The sequence below is a fragment of the Astatotilapia calliptera genome, chromosome 5 (assembly GCF_900246225.1).
Source record: "Astatotilapia calliptera chromosome 5, fAstCal1.2, whole genome shotgun sequence".
Classification (NCBI taxonomy): Eukaryota; Metazoa; Chordata; class Actinopteri; order Cichliformes; family Cichlidae; genus Astatotilapia; species Astatotilapia calliptera.
Window position 1 is genome coordinate 7,509,744 of NC_039306.1, and position 20,475 is coordinate 7,530,218.

Here is a 20,475-nt window from a genome sequence, read left to right on the forward strand (position 1 = left end):
GGCTCCTATGTCTAATGAAGATGGATCTTTCTGCAGTAGAAATGATTGTGGTTCAGCCATTGTTATAGAAATGTAGGATTTAACTGAGGTTACTCATCTCCTTTTTTCCCCCTGAACCAATCCTGTGTTTCATGATGCTGCACCAGTCACTCAGCTCTGAAAGGCATCAGTGGAATCTGCTCAACATGAAAAACATGGGAATCCAGTTGGAAAGCAGAGATGGCAACCATTTAGAGCAGACATGACATCCACTTGACAGATAACCACCATGTGTGCATGTCAGATGAGAGACCACAGATAGTAAAGGATCCCTGGCTTCTCTCTCGTCTGCCTCTGTGGAGTCCAAGAGACGTTTTTCGTGGACAGCCACTAATAATGCTTCTAGAAAAATCCAGGAATATTTATAATGTAATTATTGTAATGTTAAACATCATTGCTTTATAGGCATGAGTTAGGTTTTGAGATTGGGGATATAAACATTCTCCATTCAGATACATCCAAGAGTTTTGCTCTTCTTTGAGTGTGGCAGCTCAGAGGAAGATATAAAACACAACATTTTCTATGGATTTATTTTGATATAAGAAATTAAATTCTGCCAAGAAGATCAGGTTTTCACAATTACACTTATCTACTTTTGGCTTCACAGCTTCAAAGTGATCTAAACTCTATTGATATCTCCTTTGGTAGAAAATGATGTTCCCAGTGAATGCAGTTTGTGCTTTAAGAAAAATATCCAGACTTTAAAACAGAAGATTCAAAAGTACAAGGTGGGGTTTTAATTTAAAAAAAGAAAGTATTTAAGTATTAGACAGGAGTAATCACAGAGGCCCCACTTCATTTATAGTAGTAGGATGAGGAAAGCATCTGGAAAGTGTTCTCTATAACAGCGGTTCACAACACACGAGAAAAGACCCGAGGTAATGATAAAAACAGTAACCCCCCCCAATAAAAGCCAATAAAAACCATGAAAACCATAAATTTCACACCAGAGCCTCAACTCTTGTAGCCCAGTACCAAACGACTCATGGACCGGTACCAGTCCATGGACCGAGGGTTGGGGGCCGCTGCCCTGTGATACTCAGTCAAGTTCAAGTAAAGATTTGATTTTAGATCAATTTTGAAGCATAAGAATAATGATAAGAAGAATGAAGAATGAGGTGGAAGCCACGTATTTCTTCAATATTTAATAAACTGATTGTATGCGTTTATGCACAAAGTAAACTAAACATTAGCCGAAAATGTGTTTGGCTTTGCTCTGATGCTTTCGAACATCTATGTGTGCATGCCAAGCAATAGAAAAAAGATAAAAACTAAAAGGAGACACACTCATCAAAGCATTGTCACACAGAGATGCACAGGCATATACTCACTAAGTCAAAGTAAAAGATGCACACTCTTTTGGATGTGTCCTATGCTTTGTACACCTTTTGACTGTTCAGTTCTTTATTTGCTAAGCACTACATATGTTTGCAAATTCAGTGTGTAGATTTAAAAATAAAAATATTATACCACACATATAAAGTCACTCATCTTGCAAGAAAAAACCTTTCTGTATTGTGATATCTCTGGTTTCTGTTCATTCTTAGTAGCACACAAAACAATTCAGTAGGTAGCCTAGACCTGAATGAGAACACAAAACGTCTTTTAAGTTGAATCATAATTGTGACATCAGGTTATTTTGAAAGATTATTTTTCCCTTTTCAAAGACCAAGACAGCATAAAGATATTTAGCTGTTTCTGCTCATCAGACCAGACATGTGCAAATCTTTCCTAAACCTTGAACAGTTTATTAGTCATTACAAATCTATTAGTCATATTACAAATCTCCGTCAGTCACTACAAAGCAAAGAGCATGAAAGCAAAAAAGCTTTTATGGTAATTAAACCAGTCAGAGCTATAACAAAATGCCAAATCCTAAAACACGTGAATTTAAAATTGTGCATGTTAAAATATTTTCTTAGGAAATAAAACCAAAAGTCCTAACTAAATGTTATGGAAGCAAATAGAGCTGACCAGAATGCACATAATTTAACTTTATTTTATAGGTTTCTAGATCTGAATGTGCAGAGTGGCACACAGTGGTGTTATCCATAAATGCCAGACTGCTTTGATTGAAGTACCTGCAGTAGGTGACACAAGACAAACAAGCTTTGTATTCGATCATGAACTCTTAAGATTAAAAAAGGAACATACATGTAGCATTATATTTTAAATGTGCCAGAAAATCATGAAAGTAAGAATAAGAATTTAATGGGTCTCTGGTGGTGTTTCTGAATATCCCTTATTACATTTGCAGTAGCTATACAGAGAATAAGAGAAGGCTTTGACGCCATGTATAAGTCTGTTTCTGTCTCACTGCTGCTGCCACTGCTGTCCCTGGATTTAATAACTTCAGTAGCCTTTCACTTATAAGGCTGTATGATTCCTTGAGGGACTTCAATTGATCAGTCAGTGGTGGGCTCTTATACTGTGGCAGCTAGATGAATGGTACTGACATCGACTTCATCTAAACCACTAAAGCATACACTCTGGGAATGTGAGAGCCCACTCATCTGTTTCTATATTCTTTCTCTCTAACGATTGTCCTCAGTGAGTAGAAGATTAAATATAAAGGAAAATTCAGCTTTTTTTTTTAAATGTTTTTTTTTTTTTACAACAAAACTGTGCATGGATAATAAAGACAGATGAACAAGCAATACTAGCTTTTCTTAGTCACTATAGTCTCCGTGTTTCTCCCTTTTCATCTAATCTCAAAAGCACCATGTTGCAGATGATTATGATTAGCTTGGTTTTTGGTTTGATTACTCTCACAAATGCTGAATATCAACCTGCAAGTGCTTTCCTTAAGAAGAAAGTGATCTTTTTTGATGTTCTTTTCATATTTCTTTTTATGTTGTCAAAACATTTGGTTCCTCATTGTGTTCTTTTAATAAGAGACTAATAGAAATTTCCAGACGTCTATCCGAACAACAAAAACAAAAAAATTAAAATCATCTCATACTATAAAAATGTGCCTGTTATTATAGCTTATTTAGTTTGTAATATCAGCTCACATTGGACCTTGCTGGATCTGCTATGCTGTGGAGTTTGCTTCTCTAGTGCTGTTCATTTTAAACCTGCAGTAATGATTTTTTTCACCACCTCAGTACAGAAAACCGCAAAAAAACAGCGACAAAGACCAAAATATCGCATCTTTGTATGGTGAACATGTTAGCAAACTGTAGCTTCTTAATACAGCTATATAACATAGACTAACATTCATTATCACATATTGTACGTCTCTCTGTTGTTCTTTTATATATTTTTTTAATTAACACTTGTCTAGTGGGTAGTAGTTGAAAGTTTGCCACACTCAAAATAAAGATCCTGTTATTTACCCTGTTTTTAGCTTTGTTTTTGTCTCTCCCAGTTGGGAAATATCTCATTCTCCTACAGACAGACATGTTGCAAATTAATGCATGATCACTACAGCGGCAGCTCTTATGGGAACATCTTTTGGGTTCACTTGTCCTTGGAGAAGGAAGGGTCACTGCAGTACAATGTATAATGAAACATTTCTCGTCTAATTGGAGTGGGCTCTTTCAGGATGACAATTCCCCCATCAATATTGCATGAGGGGGTCACTGAATGATTTCATGAGTATGAAAATTATGTGAATTATATGATACGAACTGACAAGAGGGCTCTTCACCTTCTCAAAAAACAAATGAGGGAAATAATGCTGATGAGAGCGATAAAAATGAACCAACAAAAGAACATAGTGTTCCCCATCAAAAACACAAGATAAAACAATACTTAGCAGCAGAGACTTTGCTGTTAAATGTTATCTTGACCAATGTTTGTCCCAAAAATATGAGAATAGCATCCACACTGATAAAAAGTAGAATTTCCAGTTAAATTAAACTGATTCTGCCTCTCTCTCAGAGGTGAGTGCGTCTCTGCATCGTGCTGGGCCTGATCGTCAGCTCAGCAGGTTTACAGCATGGCAGAAACGAGTCAGTCTTTTCTGATATGGTAATCCAATTAAACACTGCTCTTGTGAGAGATCACTTTGTATTTCTCACCAGGCAATAGGAATGAATGTTTCACAAGTCAATACTTCAGTATGTCTCTGGTGTTTTTGATGCCACAATGACAGATTTTTTTTAATGTATCTATTTCAATTGTTTTACCAGGATCTATTTTTAATGCCCACTCACATTTCCTATTAATGAGTGTTTTGGCTGTGGGAAGCTGGTAGCTGTTGTCATTTGTAGCCTCTGTTATACCTGGAAAATATGCTGCAGTTAGTTGTGTTCAGCATGTAGAGGCTTTTGAGTTGGCAAAAATGGGTTACCGGCCTTTGGAACAAATAGTATGATTTGAATCATTATTAATTCATATAGTGTCTCTATTGTATGCCCCACAACCTCAGTTTTTTTTTTATGGCTGCTGCTGTTTCTGCGGTTGGGCCCTCTGGCCAGAACCTTACTCTGTTTTCAGTGTTTTGATCTGCCTCTACGTTTGCCAACTGAAAAAGGCTGACTAGCTGCACACTGCATGGGGCAAGATTGAAACAGAAAATACACACTGGATTTTTTTTGTTCCCTGTCCTTCTGTGGTGTAAGCCCACTAAAGCTTAATGTGCTTCATACCTTATTGAATAACAGAGATTATTTCTTGTCAGGTGTGGGTCTTTTCACGTCAACAAGAAGATTTGATTTGATGTTAATTCAACTTAAGAACACTAGGGTCTGTCAAGTGCACTTGTTTGAACTGTACACTTGGAGTTTAGATAAGCAGGTTCTTACTCACTCTAGATGTATAATTGTTATATTAAAGCTAAAATTATTTATTAATTATGTATTTTCTTCTAAATGATATAAGCTCCTTTAACTACCTAACTAATTTGATTTGATGGGTCATTAATAAATATCTCATTTTGTGCTATATATATATATATATATATATATATATATATATATATATATATATATATATATATATATATATCAGTGTTGTTCCTTTGATGTCGCTAAATGAGCATGAATGCAGTGCAGCTAACGATGAAATAACCCATTTGGAATATTTCCCCACTTAAGGTGATGCCATTGATATTCAAGACTCTGTGGCGTTTCTTGTTTGTCAGTTCTTTGATGAACTGACCTCAGGCACCTTGATGAACACTCAGTAGATTTCATTTTGCAAACAATACTAGATGTCGCATGACCTTCACTGTTTCTTTGACTGCGTGTTGATGCATTTTATGTTTACAGATTTACATTTTTTACATTACAGGAGCTGTATGCAAAGAGATGCTGGAGGTTCAGCTCAAAAACTCTCAGTAATGGTGACTACAAAAGAAACAATATATATTTTTTAAATGCTAACTATCATAAGATATTTTTCAAATGCTTGAAATATGTTCCTTCTATTTTTGTTTATATTTGTCTCATACCTAATAATACAGGATACAGAGTTGTTACATGACATTTGTCAGTTTCATGAGAGTTATGTTTTATATGTATTTTTTATTTGTTATTGAAAGTAGAGAGAAGGAGTGTGACAGGAAATAAAAGCCTAAGCTGGTATCAAAATAGAAATTTGTTACTGGCTCAAGGTGTGTTATAGTGTAAGTGTCATGAGCTGGTTGTGTGGCAGGCAGAGAGAGGACCCAAAATGCAGGACTTGGCAAACAGGCTTAACTTAAGACAGAGCTTTATTTGCTGGCAACTGGCTGATTGAACAATATACTGTAACAAACAGAGCTAAGCTGGAGTAAACTAACTGAAACCACAAACCCTGAGACGCACACACACATACACACAACATGAGAAGATGACAACGACGTGACAAGGAACAGAGGAAAACTAAGGAGCTAAATACACAGGATATCCAGAGTCTGAGCAATGGGTGGAAAACACAGCTGGACAAAATCTGACCAGTGAAATAAGGGAAGCAAAACTAAATGTAACACATATAAAACGAGGGACTGTCCAAAGGAAACAAAGTGACAAGGACACTGAGACTCAGGCAAAGACACGTGAGCTTGACATTAAGACAAGGATAACAGATATAGAAACACATGATGGACTGACATAAAAAGGGGGACAGACATAAAAGCAAGCAATAGCCAAACTAAAGCAGGACTGCTGAGGGGGATGCTGATGAGGACATACAGAGAAAAGACTGGGAAACTGGACATGAAAGGAAACTAAATTAAACAAGAACCAAGAACTTAAATAACAACAAAAAAAGAAGCTCCCTTAAAGTGAAGATCAGAATTTCAGTATTCTGCACAAATGAACAACAAACTCAAAAAACCTGGGTCAAAGCCCCAGAACCATGACAGTTTAAGTTTTAAATCTTATGATCTTTAATTAGAAAAGAAACACCAACAATCACTCGGAAACAGTCGGGAGGAAACCCATTGCAGCATGACTAAGGGATGGTTCAGCATCACTTGATCCGTCCCTAACTAGAAGCTTTTTCACAAAGGAAGGTTTTAAGTCGAATCTGAAAAATAGTGTCTGTCTCCTGTATCCAAACTGGGAGCTGGTTCCATAGTGGAGGGGCCTGATAGCTGAAGGCATGTCCACCTATTCTGCTTTTGAAAGCTCACAAGTAAGCCTGCAGTCTGACACGAAGTACTCGGTTAGGATAATAAGGTACAGTGGAGGTCTATATTGGGGTGATTATTCAAGACTATGTGCGAACAGAACAATTTTACATTTAATTCTGAATTTAACAGGGAGAAATATGGTCTCTTTCTTGTCCCAGTCAGTGCTATCGCTGTAGCATATTGGATCAGCTGAAAGTTATTCAAGGTGCTTTTAGAGCTTTTAACAGCACTTTTGGAAATATGCTTACAAAAATTCTACAACAAATAGAAACACCCTATTCCAGGATGTCATTCATAGTATTACCTCAGTTTACGTTTTTGAACTTGTAAGAGATGATTCAATGCATTATGTGCCTCAGTTTTGCCTCTTCAAGAAGTATTTCTCCTTTTTGCAGTCTGTGAGGTCTTCCAGACGCCATTACCACGTTCCTCTTTTTCATGTATTCTCTGTCGTGCTTCTATTACTGTATGTTGTGCTTGACTGACCAGGTGATCCTGATATAGCAAGTCATGCAGCTGACAGCAGGAACAGCGTGTTGTCCTGGACGCCTCCACACCGGCATGTTAGATCAATTGTTTGATTGCTGTAGAAGCTGACAGTAACCTGTTGCTTTCTCCTAACCCTTGCAATCAGTTCTTTGGTAAGAACAACAGGAGAGCACTAGTGATTGCCAACAAGTTTTTTTTAGTAGAGAAATGAATGTATAGCTCTGTTCCATAAGGTTCAGTTTGCAACAGCGTTTCTCAAGGGCTTTCTAAGCTATGACCTGATTTATTTTGGGTTGCAGGACAAATTGCAGTCTGCTTTTAATGTATATATGTGGCCTAAAAAGTGTATTTTTGCAGAAATCAGCAACACTCCAAATATAACTTTAATGTCAGATTGACCTTAGGACTAGTCAGTGGCCTTTTTTAAAGAATTACTATTACCTCAAATGTGTGCATGTCATCATGTATGACTTTAGGTGAGTGTGACTGAGTTCTTGAATTAAACAGATAATGTTCTTATGTTCTATTTAGCTTTTTCAGAACACAAAAAACTTGCTTGTAAAACGAAAATGTGAGAATGAAGCATGACTCATGAGGACATTTTATAAATAAAAACAGCGGCTGTGGTTCTCTTTTTCCTGCCTGCCTTTTGTCATTGTGTTGGCACTAAATAAATGAATAAAAATAAGTCAGAGCTAGTGGGCAACGTGATGGGGAAAATAAGAAAATTAAAAGAAGAGTGCATCTGTCATCTCTTTCCTTTTTGCACCACGGGATTCACACTTTGCAAAGTCTCTTATTGTAAACTGAAATGGGCTCATAAAAAACGACGAGTTTACTCATGAAGAATACTATGAACTTCATAGTACAATAAGTGTACAGTAGGTCAGTTTGAGTTTTTCAGCCTTTAAATAAATCTTTTTTGTGACTCTATTATTATATGAAAATTATTTCAATTATCATCAGTGTCTAAACTATCCACAATTTGGGATTACAAGGAAGACACTAAAGGAAATGTTCATTCCGACTGAGTTTGTCAATTGTGTTACTTACAGTCCAAATAATAGTTTTGTAAGATGACATTATTAAAGTAAAGGCTATGTCAGCTTAATACCATTAACTGATGAGATACATTCAGTCACCCGGCTTTCATCTGAAATAAACATCACTTAAAACACTGAATGATCTTTACCGTCTAAATGAGGCCACAGAGCTAGGTTTTCTCCTTCCCACCATATTTACCAATACAATATAGCGTAGCTGATGCTAACTCGCACTGACATAAGGGATTTTAGTCATCAGACTATACAATGTGTTCATAAAAATAAACAAATTCAGCTGACAAATAACCAAATAATCATCATTATCTCAAGAGTGACTATACATCGGTTTAAGTTTCATGTTTTATGACCCATTGCTAATCCTAATGATGTTGCTGGAACACAACCTAGCAAGCTAGAAAAGCTTTATATTTGTTGTACTAATAATTCACAATTATTTAAATGTCATATGTAATTGTTCAGCAATTGCAGTAAATTGTTTCCTCCATACTTTTGTGCAGGTTCTGGTTGAATTTTGGCATTAATCAATCAGGTTTCGATGAATATCATTGCAGAGGAGATTAGAGTGGTATTGACTGGCTGAAGGGTTGGGCCTTGTGCCAGCTCTCATTAGTGGTCTCTGTCCTTTCACCTCGGTTTGTCTCTCAGTTTTCCCTGCTGCTAATGTTTGTGCCTACTGATTTAAACCGATGGTAGTCCTAAGTGCTTTAATAGAAATGTATTGATCACAGGGCTTGCGAGCCATTTATGTGGCTACATGGATATTTTCACACAGAAAAGATAACAGGCAACCTATTTTCTGCATGTATACATTGCATTTTATGTCTTTCATTCTGCTGTTTTACGGTAAAAAAACAAAACAAAATGTAATCTTCATGTGAAACATTTGTGTTTCATGTAAGCAGTCTGAATTCGGCCTTACCTTGAGACCTATGTCCTATCAGTACTTGGCTATTGCAAAAAGAGTTTAGTCCATTTAGGTCAGTCAACCTAAATTTTCACCCAAAGTCTTAAAGGTTTTAACTCCAAGTTTGTCTCTAGTTTTCCAGTTTTTGAAAAACTCTTTCTCTGGTATCATTATTTCCCAGGACTCCATGCCCACTATGTAGAAGCCATAGTAATCACACATTGTTGTTTCTTACTCAGCTGACCCCTATGGCCTGCTCTCTGACCGCTCACCCCTTCCACACTGCATGGGGTTTTTAGAACGAGCCTCACAGTCAGCGACCTTGGTCAGCAGCTCCAGTTTTAATCAGTGGTTGTCTTCAGATGGGGTGTCCAAACTAGCCGCTTTCTGTTTCCTTAACGAGTCTACAGTCCCATTCTCACTTGCAGCCTATGCTGTAGCTCTCACTTGCTTTGTTTCTTTTTACATCAGGGTGATTGCCTCTTTATGAATGTGCCTGACCAGCACCTAAGGAAATTGGATACTAATTACCATTGCATGTTTAGTAATATTAATAGCTAAGCTAGCTAGGTGTCCATCCCAATTCCCACTTAGTCATATATCAATCTGGTTTTATACATAAAATTTTATATACAAATCTGCCCCTGGACTGGTTCCTTACTATCTGTTAAAATATAAAATATGTAAAAACCAAAGTCACTTTCTCTCATAATAGTTTACAAATTTTTATGTATAGAATAAACAACAAAACGACAACATTTGCTTTGTTATGCTGCCCCACTTTACAAAATAATAAGTCAGTTATAAAAGACTGGATTCTTGTAGTTGCTCTTCAAGTTGCACTGAACCTGTTTTGACCTTGATATTTATTTTATGCAATCTGCATATTGTGTTAACTCTTGTAGACTGTGACTTTTAATAATTGCTGTGATGTCTGTTGCCCTCTTGGCCAGGTCATTCAGGGAAAGAAACAAACATTTTCTTTAATCACACTGAGACTTTTACCTAGAGAAAAATGGTAGCGTGGAGATGTATACAGAAAAAAAAAACTATATAAATGAAGCACATCAGAGTTCAGACAGGGTTTGAATGTGATATCTAGCCTTATCTTTGAGTTGATGCAATTATATTGTTTTGATGTAAGCCGTTATTAATCCATTATATCCATTATATAAAAGGTGTAATGACTAATCAGTTAATGCTCTATTTGTTTTCCCTCACAATAAGGTAATTTACAATGACTATCTTCCCCCATTGCCCCTCTAGGGATCACCTATTGTCCGTGTGCATCTATCTCTTAACAAAGTTTGAATATTCTGACAAAGCTATTCCAACTTTTGAAATTAACTTTGACCGGGGGCGTGCTGGTGGCTTAAAGATAATCACATCAAGGGCATGCAGCCTGACCTGTTTTTGCATCAGTAAGTTTCTGCTCACTGAAAAGCACTTAATCGTCAATTGTTGTCTTGGCTTTTGTGGGAATGTGAATAGCACCTTATTGATTGGAAGCAAAATGTTTTTAATGTTGTAGATGAGATTTCAGGATTGCTAGCTAATGGGAAGATGGAAGCTCGCTGCAATTTATTTTCAAGAAGAGGCCCAAATTGGAAAATCTTTACAGACATAATTAAGGCTTATCTGATAGTATTGTCAGAACTTTTCAGATGCTGTTTTTATTTATTTATTTTACCTATGCAGCAGTGTTTGTTAGGTACCAAAACACAAACATGCACAGCATTGAGATGGGTCTATCCAGAAAAGTAATGAATATAATGTAAAGAGCAGTATTGATGTTTCATCAAAGCTAATGACAGTAAAAACAATGTCCTTGTAACTGGTATTGCATTGTATTGCCATTATTTTGCCAAATAATTTAAAACTATGTCTTTTGTTGATGTTATATTATCAGTTAGATTAGGCTTACCCTAATCGAAGGTGTTACTTTTGTCCTCTGGTTGCAACTATGGGTGAGCTGCATTGTGTATGCCGCTCAAGGATATGGTATGTGGACCAGTGGAGCTACATGGAGTTCAAAGTCAGGCTCCTCCACCTGGGGTATGACCTGGATATAAGTAGCTATGGTGTTTTGGTGTTTCAAATAAGATTTCACTATAACAGATAATTGGTACTAGTGGGACTCTCCTTATAATAATATAGGCATGAAAGCACAAAGGGAAATGTTTTTCAGTCTTCTATGGGGCAAAACTCGTGTCCTGACAAAACATTAACAACAGTCTCTCTTGCACCTTTTCTCAGCACTATGCTTTATACTATCTTTCATACTGGATGACTACTTTCTCTTGAGCTCTGCAGAACACTTGTTTTGTTGGAAAGAACTGTACAGTGGATTTCATATTACTAATCCATGTAATCCAAGTAATCCAGAATTGTTGCTTGTAACGCTTGAAAATCAAATATTTGTTCAATTATTAGAATATGCCATTTTGAACTTGAGTAAATCACTATTCAAACAATATAGCTGTCTCCATCTAGTTCAATGAATGTAACCACAATCATAGGGAAGACTGTTGACTTCACTGTTATCTGAATAACGATCATCAAAACACTCCACAGAGAGGGTAAGCCACAGAAGGTCATGGCTGGAGAAGCTGGCTGTGCGGCTGCTGTATTGAAGCATATTGATAAAAAGTTGAAAAGTGTGGTAGGAAAAGTTGCACAAACAACAGAAGCTGGTGTTAGACCATCAAGAGCCACTGCAAACAGATATCCTCAGGAAAGAGGCTGCAACTGTCAGAGCTAACGTCAACCCACTCCTGAGCCAGAGACAACATTGCTTATCTGAACTAAGTTGAAAAAGAACAGTGCCAGATGCCTTTTTGGACCAATGTTCTCTTTTTAGATTAAATATTGGATTTCATTGGAAATGTTCTGTATTGTAAATCCTTCTAACTGATCATTGGAGCTATTCTAAAAATTTAGGATACTGGATTTCTCATTTACATGAGCTATAAGCCATGAACATCAAAAGTAAAGCAAAAAGGACTTGAAATATTTTAATTTAGAGGTAACCAATAAAGAATCTATGAAATTTGAACTTTCTGAATTTAAAAAAAAAGTTTTTGAGCTGTACTATACTTTAATAGCTGGGTAGTTGACACCATATTACCAAAAGATGCCAGTGTACCTTGTTTTTATTCATTTTGTTAGCTTTTGGGCATCTTTAAATTTCTTTGCTCTCTTGCAAAACTGATAAAACTTACATATCTGTACAGTAATATGAGAGTACCACCCGCAACTGGTTAGTTTAGTGTACCACAAATGCTGGAAATGTGCTGCACTATTTACTATGTTCATCCATCACCATAAAAATGGGCACTTTCATTTATTTTTAGCCAAGCCCACTGCTGACTGTAATTAGTCAAAATTGTATATTTAAAATGATTCCCATCAACTGCACTGGAGTCTTCTGTATGATTAATTTCCCTAAATGATACAAGAAAGGTAAGGACAATTAGATAATCTGTATTAGAAAGTAACCTTTGCAAAGAATTACATTTTTAGTGCAACCACATGGGAATGGGGCAGAATATCAAAAACAAGTTTGGACGTTCAGAGAGGGAATAGAGGTTCAGTGGTTGAAAGTTTTGGTTCCATGCAAGACGGCCCTGAGTTTGTACCCTTCTGCTTGCAGTTATTTTCTATGGGAGCTCCAGCTTCTCCCACAATCACAACATGCGCTCCTCCTCTTGTGACCAAAGTACTGGCTAAATAGATCTCCTAACGCAATGCTCCTTTAAACGATTTAATGTGATTTTCAGTGGATCCAAAAAATATACGTCCAGATGAACAGAATCAGCTTTTGGAGATTTACTTACCTGGATGATTGAGAATGCATCAAGACATACCACGCATTATAAGAAAAAGAAAACACTCTTATATTAAAAAATACAAACACTCTATACAAACTACCCATTTAGAGTCTTGGTATTTGTAGCTTTGTTGTTGTGGTGAGAGATATTTCAGTTTGAAAAAGGCCGTCTCATATATTCTAACCACTGTGTATATTTGTGTTTCCAGTTCATGTGAAAGCAGGAACCTGTGAGGTAATTGCTGCACATCGATGCTGCAACAAGAACAAGATCGAAGAGCGATCCCAGACTGTCAAATGCTCCTGCTTCCCTGGACAGGTGGCAGGAACAACAAGAGCAGCTCCATCTTGTGTAGACGGTATGCCAAGCTTCTCATTACAGTTTTGGTGATGATTTGAGACCAAATTCTGATTAGGGTAGAAATGTGGCACGGTGTAAACCTGTCACACCTGTCACTGTGCCTCTGGTGCTTATTTCACTGATCGTTTGGCACAAGGAGTTTCTCGTGAAGCAAAAAATACAATGTTGAGATTGCTGTTGTATAACCCAAAGGCTTCATAATCTTCAAATCAATTCCCTTATCAGTTCATTCGCTCAGCTGTTTGTCTGCTTTATATCAGACATGTTCAGTGGAATAGACAGAAGGCCAGGTCATTTAAAATTATGTCAAAAGTGGCCTCAGTTACAGGTGAATCGATCCCTATCTCCTCTTTTCACTGTAATATCTCTGACAAGGCTTCCATATTTTGACAGTTCTCCCTTCACTTTAGAAATGTCAGGGAAAGCTGTTTCTGCCCTATAGGCCTCCTTGAAGCAACAAAAAATCTTGACGCATAAGCTTGCTGCACGCTTTTGTTCTCCTCCTACATACAAACATTCATCCTCCACACACCTTAACACACCTGCTCACTACTCTCACTGGCTTGACATTGACCCATGCCCTGTAATTCAGGCCTGAAAACACTCTGGAGCAGGACTGACAGGTCTCCACCACCAGCTAGAGATCAAAGTGCTCTCGTTAATCACTGTGCTGTGTATAGAAGTCAAAGGCACTTGCTGTTACTTCAGTCAGAGCAGAAGAACGCTACATATTTAAACAGCATGGTGCTAATTGTTTACTCTGCTGTTTTTCTCTTTTCCTTTATTTCCACTTTTATTTTACTCCCAGCATCCATAGTTGCACAGAAGTGGTGGTGCCAGATGCATCCCTGCATGGATGGAGAAGAGTGTAAAGTGCTGCCTGATCTCAAAGGATGGAGCTGCAGTACAGGAAACAAAGTTAAGACAACTAAGGTGTGTTGAGTTCTGTGTTTGAAAGTAAAAAGTGGGTTCGCGCCTTCATTCATTAAATTGCTAAAATCAACACAATGACACAGTGATAACAAAGTCACAGCCTAGAATAAAAGCTGTAAGAAAATGTGACCCTAAAATAACGGGGAGGTGCGAGGTGAAAGAAAAGGAAGAAAACCTAAGAAAGCACTGAAAGTTTTTTTTTCATTAACTTCAGATGAATGAGATCAGAGTAGGCAGAGTAGAAGGCAGCAGGAGAGGAAGATGTGACTCACAGGGGAGAATCAGTGAAGTGTATCTTGAAGCGATCAGCTTCTGCACTGGAAGGGGGTGAGTTAAGTTCAGCAATCTATTTACTTTTAGACCTATTTTGTTGTCTAACTACAGTCAGTTTATTGTATTTTACTTAAGCTACTAATTTGGTTGCAGCATTTAGATGAGGTATTCGGCAATGCAGCAGGCTCTGGGGCAGACCAGGATGTAAAGGGAAGCTGCTGCTGAAATGTACTCTTCCATGCAATACAATTAAAGCCAAAGAATTCTGGCCTCAACCCTCAGTTTATTTTGGCACAACTGAACTCAAAAGCAATTTTATCCACAAAATACCAAGGAATGTGTAAAATGAAGATTGGTATAGCTAGCCAGAAAACAAATCTAGTTTTGTTATATTAGCAAAATAGTAGCAATAGAACTTAACGTACAATAGGCTAAAGTAGGTAGTTTGGACAATTTCTGACTGTGTTCAATCATCCAAATTCTAGATTATGTTAGAAAAATTCGGTTGGTTTATGTGAACAAACTGCCTGGCTTGAGCTGCAGGAGGCAGGACACGGGATGATCGCTCAAGTGTTGTTAAATACACCAGACAATTACATCCTCTTTTCCCACCTTGGCACAATCATTGAAACTTTGTAGGGAGCTGACAGGCTAAATGTGTTTACCGTATTTACTGTTGACTTATCATATGTAAGAGAATATGCACAAAGGGAATTGTCAGGAAAGAGATGGCTGTTTGGAGACACATCACTTTTATTAGTATTTTGAAAAACAAGTTATGGGTACATATTTGCATAACTTTTTAAGTATATGTACAAGTAGCGGTAATTACAAGTATGAAACATGTACTGTGCTTCATAAATGAGTAACAAATGTAGTACAAAACAATAACCTACAGCACACCAGAAAAATAGATTCGGCCTACCTTTTAGGCTCAGGTGCAGTGACATGGCTTTAACAAGAAGAAAAGTCAGTCATTCACCACCATCTTCCTGCGCACTAAAACCACCAAAGTCCTCTTCTCCAATGTCGGAAACGAACAGGCTCAGGATGGCTTCGTCATCCACTCTCCGCTTCTCTCCTTCGTTGTCACTTTCAAAACCAAAGAAATCCTCGTTGTCAGTGTCAGAGTCGAACACCCTCTGAAGGGCCGTGGCGGTGTCCTCCTCTCCATCATGCAGCAGTCCAGCCCTTCGAAATCCGTTGGTGATCGTGGATGTTTTCACACTTTTCCACGCTGTCAGAATCCACTGGTGGAGTTGGGCATAACTTGCTTTTCGCAAGTTTATCGCCGCTCATCATCCACGCCTCCCGCTGAACGCGTAGCGCTACTTTGAAGTTTGTTTTTCGTGCTACTTTGTACGGCACTACATTGCCTGGCGGACGGACATGTGACCAACATACCACTCTTGAACCCCGATCAGGCAACGTAGTGCCGTACAACAGCGGAACAAACAAAACAAATCGTCTTACGATACCACAAAAATCATGGACAATCCATAGAAAAGCAGCACCTGACTAAAAGCCGCAGGGTTCAAAGCTTGTGCAAAAAGTAGCGGCTTATAGCCCGACAATTACGGTAATATATGATCCAACTGCGTCAGCCATGGAGTGAAAGGTGCCAGTTTAAAACTGTTTTGGACTGAAAAGCTCAATCAGGCTTTCTGGAAAACGCTTGGTTCCAAGTAAAGAAGGCAATAAAAATGCATGGTATTGTACACTGACTGGATATTTTATAAGGTACACGTTGCTGGTATCAGTCTGGATCCTCTATTGCCTTTGTGGCATAGATTTAACAAGGTGCTGGAAACATTCCTCAGAGATTTTGGTCTATATCAGCATAACAGCATCATACGGTTGCTGCAAATTTGTCAGCTGCACATTGCTGACTGAGATCAAGATTGTGGAAGCCATTTGAGTGCAGTTACTTTCCAGAAACCAGTTAGAGATGATTTGAGGTTTGTGACAGGTATATTAATCCTCTTGGAAGCATTCGACCGTGTCCCTCGGGGTGTCCTGTGGGAGGTGTTGCGGGAATATGGGGTGTCTGGCCCATTGCTACGGGCCATTCGGTCCCTATACAACCGTTGCAAGAGCTTGGTTCGCATTGCCGGCAATAAGTCGGACTCGTTCCCGGTGGGTGATGGGCTCTGCCAGGGCTGCCCTTTGTCTCCGGTTCTGTTCATAATTTTTATGGACAGGATTTCTAGGCGCAGCCAAGTGGCAGAGGGCTTTCGCTTTGGTGGCCTCAGAATCTCATCTCTGATTTTTGCAGATGATGTGGTTCTGTTGGCTTCATCGGGTGAGGGCCTCCAGCTCGCACTGGAACGGTTCGCAGCCGAGTGTGAAGCAGCGGGAATGAGGATCAGCACCTCCAAATCTGAGGCCATGGTTCTCAGCCGGAAAAGGGTGGAGTGCCCACTCCGGGTCGGGGATGAGTTCCTGCCCCAAGTGGAGGAGTTCAAGTATCTCGGGGTCTTGTTCGCGAGTGATGGGAGAAGGGAGCCGGAGATCGACAGACGGATTGGGGCTGCAGCTGCAGTAATGCGGACGCTGCACCGGTCCGTCGTGGTGAAGAGGGAGCTGAGTGTAAAAGCGAAGCTCTCAATTTACCGGTCGATCTACGTCCCTACCCTCACCTATGGCCACGAGCTGTGGGTAGTGACCGAAAGAACGAGATCGCGGATACAAGCGGCAGAAATGAGCTTCCTCCGAAGGGTGGCTGGCCTCTCCCTTAGAGATAGGGTGAGAAGTTCGGCCATCCGGGAGGGGCTCAGAGTAGAGCAGCTGCTGCTCCACATCGAAAGGAGCCAGCTGAGGTGGTTCGGGCATCTGACAAGGATGCCCCCTGGGCGCCTCTTGGGTGAGGTGTTCCAGGCATGTCCCACAGGGAGGAGGCCCCGGGGCAGACCCAGGACACGCTGGAGAGATTATATCTCTCGGCTGGCCTGGGAACGCCTTGGTATTCCCCCGGATAAGCTGGAGGAGAGGGAGGTCTGGGCCTCTTTGCTTAGGCTGCTGCCCCCGCGACCCGGCCCCGGACAAAGCGGATGAAGATGGATGGATGGATGGATGGAAGCAGCCATCCAATGATGGGTACTAACATGTGAATTTTTCAGCAGAAAATGATAAAGAAGAAGAATTATTAAATATCAGATGTCCAATTTAAGTGATTCTGTGTGAATTGTAGCCTAGCTGACAGGAGTAACATTAATGTGGTCTTCTGCTGCTAATGGAGGCCACATACTTCAAGGTTCAATGCTGTTGTACATTCAGAGATTTGTTCTACTACTAGTTTTTGCACCATTCACTCTAAATTCCAGTGATGGTCGTACAGGAAAATCTCAGTAGATCACCAGTTTCTGAATTACTCAGGACAGCCTGTCTCACACCAAAAACCATGTCACATTCAAAGTCACTTAAATGAACTTTCTTTGTACTTTTGATGCTTGGTTTGAGTCAAAAGTGGGAAGAAAGGTCCCACTTTTCTTCCCATCAAGATGTCAGCAGGTCATCTTCACCATGTCTACATGTGATTGACTGAATAGTTATTTGTGTTAAGAAGGAGTTGAACAGGTGTACCTAATAAAGTTTTCCATTAGTGTATACATATGCTGAACACATTATAGTAGATGTGAAATTAAGAAATGAAGAATATCACACATTCATATACTGATGATAGGTATGTTATCGGACCGATATAGAGATATGTTCCCCGAGCTACATCATAACAATGCATATAAATAGAGATACTGCCAAACCTTCACCATGTTCTTAAACAACTTTGGAGATGACCTGAGATAAATATAGCATATGCTGTATATTTTATTATGGCTTTAGTTTATTTTATCTTTAGCTCCTGTTAAGCAACATTCAAAAGGAATGCTTATTTAATCAGAGCCAATTGTTGTAACATTAGTCACAACTGGTTTCTTTAAACTTTTTCTGTCAGAATGTAATTTTTGGGGGATTTAAGAGATAATCTGACATATCTAAATAGCACTTGTGATGAATTACAATTATTAAATCATGAAATGAGCTCAGGGTTTTAATCACAAGTTGACAGTTGAGCTTGTTTTAAGACAGCCAGCCTGCAAAATATTTAGTGTCAAAATGATTACTGGATATTCATTTTGTGCTTCATTAATATATGCAATAAGACATTTGTCTTTTTTCTGCATGCATAATTTCACACTCAAAGCAATTAAATCATTACAGGCTGAAAGTCAGATATAATCTTTTATATGACTAGAATAAATATAGAAATACAATTATCATGAGAGTCTGCACTGCAGTTGGTAGTTGACTACTTTGTAAGCAAAAAACAATTATCGTATCTGTAACAGACAATGTGATTGTACACCACTGAGGTCACTGATACAAGATGGAAACTGCAGCCTCTGATGAACGAAATGTTTCGCATGACTGATCAGATTCGTATACCATGTTGCCATCTCATCCTCAAGGTTTCTGCATTAAGGTTAAGTGAGAGGAGGCTTGAATCACAGCCTGCCTTCGAATAGGCTTGCATTTGACTTCCAAAGTGCAAGAGAGAAGCAAAACAAAGGCAAGCAATGGCAGGAGAAAGACAAACAAACAACGAACAAATATTCCCCCAGGAAGCAAAATTGTCGAGTGGGATATGCTGAAGGAGCCAGGAGGGCTCAAGCTGGAGCACTTCTGGAGATTAATAGAGGTTATCTGGAAGTGTGTTTTGGGTTTGAGGGTGTGGTGGACCTGAAGTGGATGGTAGGTGAGGAGGGGGGACACAGTAGGCCCTTAGCCATCCATCACGGTCCACTGTTTGACTCACCAAACGCCTGTAGTTGAGCTGCCTCTTCCATTATTCATGCCTACAGGAGGCTGGGATGAAGCAGAGCTTTTTATTTTAGCCGGGTTAATAATTCATGCCCTCTCACACAGCCATGGGAAAGCAGAAACAGAGGCACAGACGAGCAGGGGTCCAGGTGGCTAGTAGAACCCGTCAGAACCTCGACTCTTTTTTGATTAGGGAGTCAGCGGGGGTCGCTCCATGCTCATGGCCTTGCTACCTCCCACAGAGAGCAAGCCAGGGACGGCTTATGTTTGCTAGAGGGCTCTGTACCTGAGTATCTCAACAGTTAGCATCATTCTGAGGAATGAAGGGAGGGTTTCCTGAGGACTGAGCTCAGGTTCTTAAGTGTGGCATTGGTGCAGTAAATGTTTCTGTGAAGTCTATTACTCTCTGAATAGAAATCCCAACAAATGAAACTGGAGCATATCCAAAAATAGTATTTCAATGATTCAAAATGTAAGCCTTTTAAGTCTTGGTTACAACTTAGGTTGAAAGACATAAACCCTGGTGAAAATTATATTTTACACTCCATTTTTTAGATAATACGTGATTAGGGTAAAGTGTAAAAAGTCCAATAACAGTCATAATTACATTAATTTAAGTAAGTCCGTGTACAGAACGGGAAAGGTCAGAGGTGGCCTGGTTTTACAGTACACTGCATATTGGTTTCTTTGAACTTAGGACTTGCAAGTTTACAGTTTGTTTTGGCTTCACAGCTTTTATCGGTGTCTTTACAAAACCAGTGGGCAGAAATGCTTTAGAGAACAAAAGGTAACCCCACTGTTGTTTACAATACTGCTTTAAGACTGAGCTCAGTTTACACTCTTCAGTCTGTAAGTTATTTTTCATATTTGGAACATTAAGGGTCCAGAACAGACTTTGCAGTACATGCCTCCTACAGTACTTATTGCCCAGCAGTGTTGCTTCGATTAAAAAGAAGTGTCAATTCAGTTATGATGAAGTCACATCAGTAAAGTAGATGTCTTAACACCTCCCTAGGCCCCTTTTCAGACAGCTCCAGTTGTTACCTCTTTCTCAGCATGTCCAGCAGCAGCTAGCGTTATGGTTCTGCTCGTAATGTCAGGAATTATAACCTCGGCTGTTCCTGCTTTTCACTTCTCATCAATCAGAAGACAAAACAAAAAGAGAGGCTTTCCACTTGACAGGTGCCGCTTGTAGAGAATGTG

At 39.1% G+C, this 20,475-nt stretch overlaps 1 protein-coding gene across 3 annotated transcripts in view; it reads left to right on the plus strand.

Moving 5' to 3' along the window:
• Positions 1-20,475, plus strand: part of tafa3a (TAFA chemokine like family member 3a) — a 112,700-nt gene that overhangs the window by 84,788 nt on the left and 7,437 nt on the right. For 2 of the 3 annotated variants that reach the window (XM_026166964.1, XM_026166963.1), the window contains 3 exons: positions 13,097-13,246; positions 14,057-14,181; positions 14,396-15,159. In XM_026166964.1, the coding sequence (XP_026022749.1) occupies positions 13,097-13,246; positions 14,057-14,181; positions 14,396-14,512 (392 nt within the window). In that variant the 3' untranslated portion in view covers positions 14,513-15,159. Of the gene's footprint in view, positions 1-13,096; positions 13,247-14,056; positions 14,182-14,395; positions 15,160-20,475 lie in introns of those variants that run through there. The other variant, XM_026166965.1, reaches the window with a different exon arrangement.